This window comes from Betta splendens, chromosome 4, assembly GCF_900634795.4.
Source record: "Betta splendens chromosome 4, fBetSpl5.4, whole genome shotgun sequence".
Classification (NCBI taxonomy): Eukaryota; Metazoa; Chordata; class Actinopteri; order Anabantiformes; family Osphronemidae; genus Betta; species Betta splendens.
The window spans coordinates 135,001-140,941 of NC_040884.2; the positions used below are offsets into that span (position 1 = coordinate 135,001).

General features: G+C 38.0%; 1 protein-coding gene across 6 annotated transcripts in view; it reads left to right on the forward strand.

Annotated features, from left to right (window-relative positions):
* LOC114853617 (ELAV-like protein 1) overlaps positions 1-4,852 on the forward strand; it is a 15,130-nt gene extending 10,278 nt beyond the window's left edge. For 5 of the 6 annotated variants that reach the window (XM_029147191.3, XM_029147193.3, XM_029147192.3 and 2 more), the window contains exons 3-8: positions 1-58; positions 483-648; positions 2,220-2,323; positions 2,778-2,931; positions 3,018-3,243; positions 3,485-4,852. The exon at positions 1-58 is cut by the window's left edge and continues 17 nt beyond it. In XM_029147191.3, coding sequence (XP_029003024.1) covers positions 1-58; positions 483-648; positions 2,220-2,323; positions 2,778-2,931; positions 3,018-3,243; positions 3,485-3,803 — 1,027 coding nt within the window. In that variant the 3' untranslated portion in view covers positions 3,804-4,852. The remainder of the gene's footprint in view (positions 59-482; positions 649-2,219; positions 2,324-2,777; positions 2,932-3,017; positions 3,244-3,484) is intronic. The other variant, XM_055508671.1, reaches the window with a different exon arrangement.
* The last annotated feature ends 1,089 nt before the right edge of the window (positions 4,853-5,941 follow it).

The following is a 5,941-nucleotide window of genomic DNA, read 5'->3' on the forward strand; positions in this document are numbered from 1 at the left end:
ATCTCAAAGTGATGATGCCAGAGATGTTCAACACCCTGCTAGAGCAGCAGCAGGAAAGGTGAAAGCTACTCTCTAAATAAACAAGATGTTCAATACTGAATTTTGTCTCCTACACTTTGTAATGTACCTAGATATGTAGTGTGTAAATAAATTGAATTAATGCTTTTCATTTAATAGGACGGGCCATAGGTCCATTCATCAAGCCATAGGTGTTTTGTTTTTTGGCGCGACCTTCTGGATCTATCCAGTTCTTGCTTATAATTTTTTAATGGTTCCCATCTTGCAGGAGTATCAGCCTTCTTTATTTAATCTGGCCATGTTTTTTGTTAATGACTGTTACTGAACACTTTAATTATTGGTACAGCATTTTGGTGAGCAGTACTTTCCCACTACAGATAATGTACACCTGCAGATAATTTTTGGGTGACACTCATGCGTCTTTAAAAGTAGCCAATGATTTTATTATTATGTCACACCTGCAGGACCCGTACAGTAATGGCTTCTCTGATCAGCTTATGGATGATGACGCAAGGACCAACCTCATCGTAAACTACCTTCCGCAAAGCATGAGTCAGGATGAGCTGAGGAGTCTGTTTAGCAGCGTTGGAGATGTCGAGTCAGCAAAACTCATCCGAGATAAAGTTGCAGGTAAATACTCAACGTAATCTTTGATACTGCTGCAATATGTAGTAGTAGTAGTAAACTCCCATCTGCGTCAGTAACTCAATCAACTGTCAATCCTCAGTACATCCAAGGAAATTTACTAGTGTTGTATTAGTACAGTGATTAGTGCTATAACTAATGTAGATTAGTAATAGAGAAGAATTCCAGTAGATGAGTTGTTTGTTTTATCAAAAGTATACCTTGTATTTATTTATTAGCTATAGTATTTCACTGTGTGTAACACTTTTAGGTTTTCGTCAACCGTCCTGGTGATGACTGTTTTTTTTGTTCCTGTTTTGGGGTGTTATTTTTTTTTTTTTTTTTTTTTAATAAATGAAAGATTTTTTTGAATTGATTATTCTGTTGTTTTTGTCTGAGCAGTGTATGAAACATTAGGTGTATCTTTTTCCTGACTAATGTAATATTTTATTTTCTACATCAGGTTTACTCATGACACGTTTCGTGGTAAATAGTATTATGAGGGCTGGGCAACATGAGCAGTATTTTATTTCCCTTATGCTTTTACTGTTGTAACAAATGACTCCTCGTCATCACGTTGCACAAAGTATAAAAATTATTGAAACTTTTAACACCAGAATTTGGTAATACCAAAATATTTCTCATTTCACCCAGTCATTCATAAACGGTTTGTTTTAACATAGAACCTAAAATTAACAGCAATGTAAAATGTTTCTGTTCAATTTTCAACTGGTTTATTTTGTTTTTCAGGCTGTGAAAACATGTTTTATTTTGTGTAAGGTTTTAATTCTGAACAAATCCAGAAAACTGACTTATCCTGTCTGACCAGTTTGGGTTTTAACATCAGCACACAGAAAATCTCACCTGGGAAAAGAATTGAGTTGTCAGCTCATCAGTCTGAGCGTCAATTGAACTCTGTTCAGGGTCCTCGATGAACTACACCAAAGGTTTGGACTGGAGAAAGGATCTGCTATCTGACTCATTTTAAGCACTTAAATATTCCATACCAATAAGTTAAGCAGAAATGGTAACTAGTTTGTCATTTTAGACAACTTAGTAAACTAGTAATTACTAGTATTTAGTTATTAGTAAAGTCTATAAGTACATTAAACATGGTGCATTATTTCTTTGGACTGATTAATGTGTTTTGAAATGGACTGTACAAGTAAGTAGATATTTCAGAATTACACTGTAAACTGAGGTAACTTGCGCTGTAAATTATGTCCTGTAACTGAAATGGTTACCCAGCACGCTAGTAGGTTAATGGGTTTTTCTTTGACAAACGGAACTTTTTTTTGCCCTGTTATTTATTTATTTGTTTATTTTTTTTAAATGTTTTATTGAAAGCCGTCTGTCTTCTGATTTTAATTTATTCTTAGTTTACGTTGAAGTCCTTGACCCACAGCTAATCATCCATGGCCAAATATCAAATTTTCTGGATTTGTTCAGAAAATGTTTTTACTGAAACCTGTCCTGAATTTTTCTGCTGTATATTTCAGTTTGTTTTGCGAATATGTGGCACTGTACCACAGATTGTTTGTTGTTTTATTTTGTTGTTTTCCTTTGTGTTTCTCTAGGCCACAGTTTAGGTTACGGCTTTGTTAACTTTGTTAACCCTAGTGATGCAGAGAGGGCTATCAGTACCCTCAATGGCCTGAGGCTACAGTCTAAAACTATCAAGGTAAAGTGCCACAGATGTTCTGTAAGTGCTGTTATATTCACTGGACAGTATAGGATGCTGTTTTCCATCTGCACTGTCTAAAGATGAAGGGTTTTTTTTGCTCTGCTGTTCTTTTTCTTTGAAATCCTGGTTTTATTTCAACACACGTCGACACTGAATGTTTGAGTTTCATCAATTCAGTGTAACGATGTGCTGAGATTTTTTTTATGTTTTTATTTTGATAAACTCGGCCTGTTTGGATGTTTTTTCTCTTTTTTTTTTTTTTTTTTTTTTGGGAGAAATCTTGAAAACTGTTTACTTTAAAAAAAAAAAAATTATTTATAAAGATACTAAACACTCCTGGATTTTTAATGCCTGTCTGTACCTAAATCTTTGTTTTATTTATGAATTTTACTTTGCTTAGACAAAAAATAATTAAATAATGGACTGAATAAGTTCTTATTGACTCCTCTAGGTTTCATATGCACGGCCAAGTTCGGACACTATCAAAGACGCAAATCTGTACATTAGTGGTTTGCCGAGGACACTGAGCCAGCCTGAGCTTGAGGACATGTTTGCTTGCTATGGACGCATTATCAATTCAAGGGTCCTTGTGGACCAGGCCTCAGGTATGCCTGTAATTTGATTGTTGTTTGTTGTTGTTAATATGTTTGCATATGAGTGCCTATCAGTTCTGTAATGTGATTGTATTCAGGTCTGTCTCGGGGTGTGGCTTTTATTCGATTTGATAAACGAGCTGAAGCTGAAGATGCCATCAAACATCTCAACGGAAACACACCCCCTGGTAGTTCTGAGCCAATCACAGTGAAGTTTGCTGCCAATCCCAACCAGACCAGGAACTCTCAGATGATGTCACAGATGTACCATGGCCAATCACGGCGCTTTGGAGGACCTGTCCATCACCAGGCACAGAGGTTCAGGTGTGAAATTTGTAAAATAAAAAAGGTACCCTTTTACTGTAATGCCAGATTTAAAATCTCCCTTTGGCCTTGTTCACGTACCGTCTAAAGCCTGGACCTCTAACAATGGTTATTTTCTGTCTTATTTTGGGTTGTATTTCAAGGACAGTTAAACAGCTTGCTACTATTTGTAACATTCACCTCAAAGTAATGTCACAATCCAAACCCTTTTGTTTTTACCAGTGATTTTCTGTGTTTCCAGGTTTTCTCCAATGAGTGTGGATCACATGAGCAGCGGGGGTGGGTCATCTGGGAACTCACCATCTGGTTGGTGCATTTTTATCTACAACCTTGGTCAGGAGGCAGATGAGGCTGTGCTGTGGCAGCTGTTTGGCCCTTTTGGTGCCGTTGTCAATGTGAAGGTAATCCGAGATTTCAACACCAACAAGTGCAAAGGCTTTGGTTTTGTCACTATGACAAACTACGAGGAAGCCGCCATGGCCATCCATAGCTTGAATGGGTACCGTCTGGGGGACAAGGTTCTTCAGGTTTCATTCAAGACCAGCAAGGGGCACAAGTAGAGGTGGTAAATATTCAGGTGTATGATCAGGGGGTGTTACAGTGTTTATGTTTGTGTCTGTCATAACAGGCTAAAATAAGAATAGAATTCACATGTCTTCATTGTATCTATCTCTTATAATAATGGGTTTGACACCAGCAGATCTCTTTCTTTTCATTGTAACTGTAGGTTAGGTGTCTTAGTGATATGCCAGTGAGCTCAGTGTTAAACTGGTAGGATCTTCTTCCTAGGCAGTCTGGTACATCGCAGACTGTATGTGGAAAGGAAAAGAAAGATTTGTGTTCTGATTCACAGAACTGAATGTGTTTCAGTTAAATCAACAGATGTCACATGCAAAAACTATAAACAAAATCCAACTTCAGTTTTTGTTTTTGTTTTTTTTTTCCCCCCCAAAAAAGTGAGATTTCATTCAGTTTTTGTGTCACTGTCACGCACTTCCAATTAAGCATAAGATCAAAGATGCTAAGCAAAGCTGAGGTTCTGTATTTGTGACAGTGTTTGAAGAATCTTTTGATTCTGATGTTATTTACCGTTTGGTCCCAACAGTGCTCACATCTCTTGCTTTCGGCCATTTTCATTTCTAGAAGGCAATGAAAGATAAAGCTGTAGGTATTAGCTTTGTCAGACAAAGCACGTGCAGCAAGTTTTGGAGCACACAAAAGTTAATTATCTCTGCTTTGTATGTGTGTTTTAGAGCTGATGTGGACATAGGCTTGAAATGTAGTGTCAGTCGCATCTTTAGTTTAAAACGTGTAATGAAATTTATGTCCCAAATTGGAGTAACATTCTTCATCTAGCTTTTTTTTGCATTTATCAGAATCTGTTTTGTATTGGTTTAAGAATTCCCATCAGATTGGTCATTTGGACCAAACATTAGGTGTATTTCATGTGTGCTCCTTTTTTCCAACATTTATTTTATGTTGCCATTTTAGGTGGAGCGTGAATAGTAATAGTCAAAACAATTTTGTTTTTTTATATAGATTTTTGTACTGCAGCTATGTGGTGTGATATAGAATGTTTCCAGACCAATAAATCTGTTGATATAAACAAGTTATTCAGTTTTGTGAATTTGTCTGACTGAAATTAGTCAAAGTAAATAAAGACTTATTGCAGCAATGTTTTAATGATTTTATGTTGCCATTTCACTTTTTTAAACAAAAGATGAAGTTTTTAAGTAACCACATTCAAATACCAATTAGGTGGTTTAAAGGAATAGTTTTGTCTCTGTGATCCCCCTCTTTGTTCAACTTGACAATTTGGTGGGGAAAATCTGCAGCAAAGGCTGCAAATAGCTCTTCCAAAGTGGACATATGTCCACTGGTTTTCAATTCAATTTTATTTATATAGTGCCAAATCACAACATAGTTATCTCAAGAAACTTTCAGGGTAACTTTCAACCTTCAAGGTAAGTTTTAAGACCTTGTACTAAAAAAAACAAATCCCACACACAGCACATCTTTAATTGTAATAATTACAATTTGACTAGAGAGGGAAAGAGTCCCCCCGTAACGAGGAAGAAACCTCCAGCAGAACTAAGCTAAATGTGGGCGGCCATCTGCCTCGACTGGTTGGGATGAGGGGATAGACCGAGAGAGAAAAGCACAGGCGGGATGGTTGGACCAGGGACTGGACACAGGCGGGATGGTTGGACTAGGGACTGGACATAGGTTTGGTCCGCAGCTGCCCATCACAGCTTTGAGTCCGATGATGCCTATAGATGAGGGGGGGCACAACTAGTGCAGAGAAAGAGACAAGGTTAATTAAACATCGGACATTGATGGGAGAGTATTGGATAGAATCGATAGAAGCATCTAGAGGAGCTCAGTGTATATAGCCTGGTAGCTCAGTTGGCCTTGGAAGGTAAAGGTCTGTGGTTCGAACCCTGTCAGCATCAGGTGTGTCCTTGAGCGAGACATTCACACAAGCTCCTTGGGTGCCTGCTGTGCGGCAGCCCACTGCTCCCCCAGTGGATGGGTCAAATGCAGAGAGCTGCCTTAATATCTGCTGGAACAGCTTCCACTATCTTTCTCCTATTTCCTCATCAATGCCGGACTCAGTGGTCGCCCTGGAAGGTTTTAAACTTCTTTGGATGCTGGGAACCAGCCCACCAAAGACAGGATGACTAGTGTCATGTTCCTG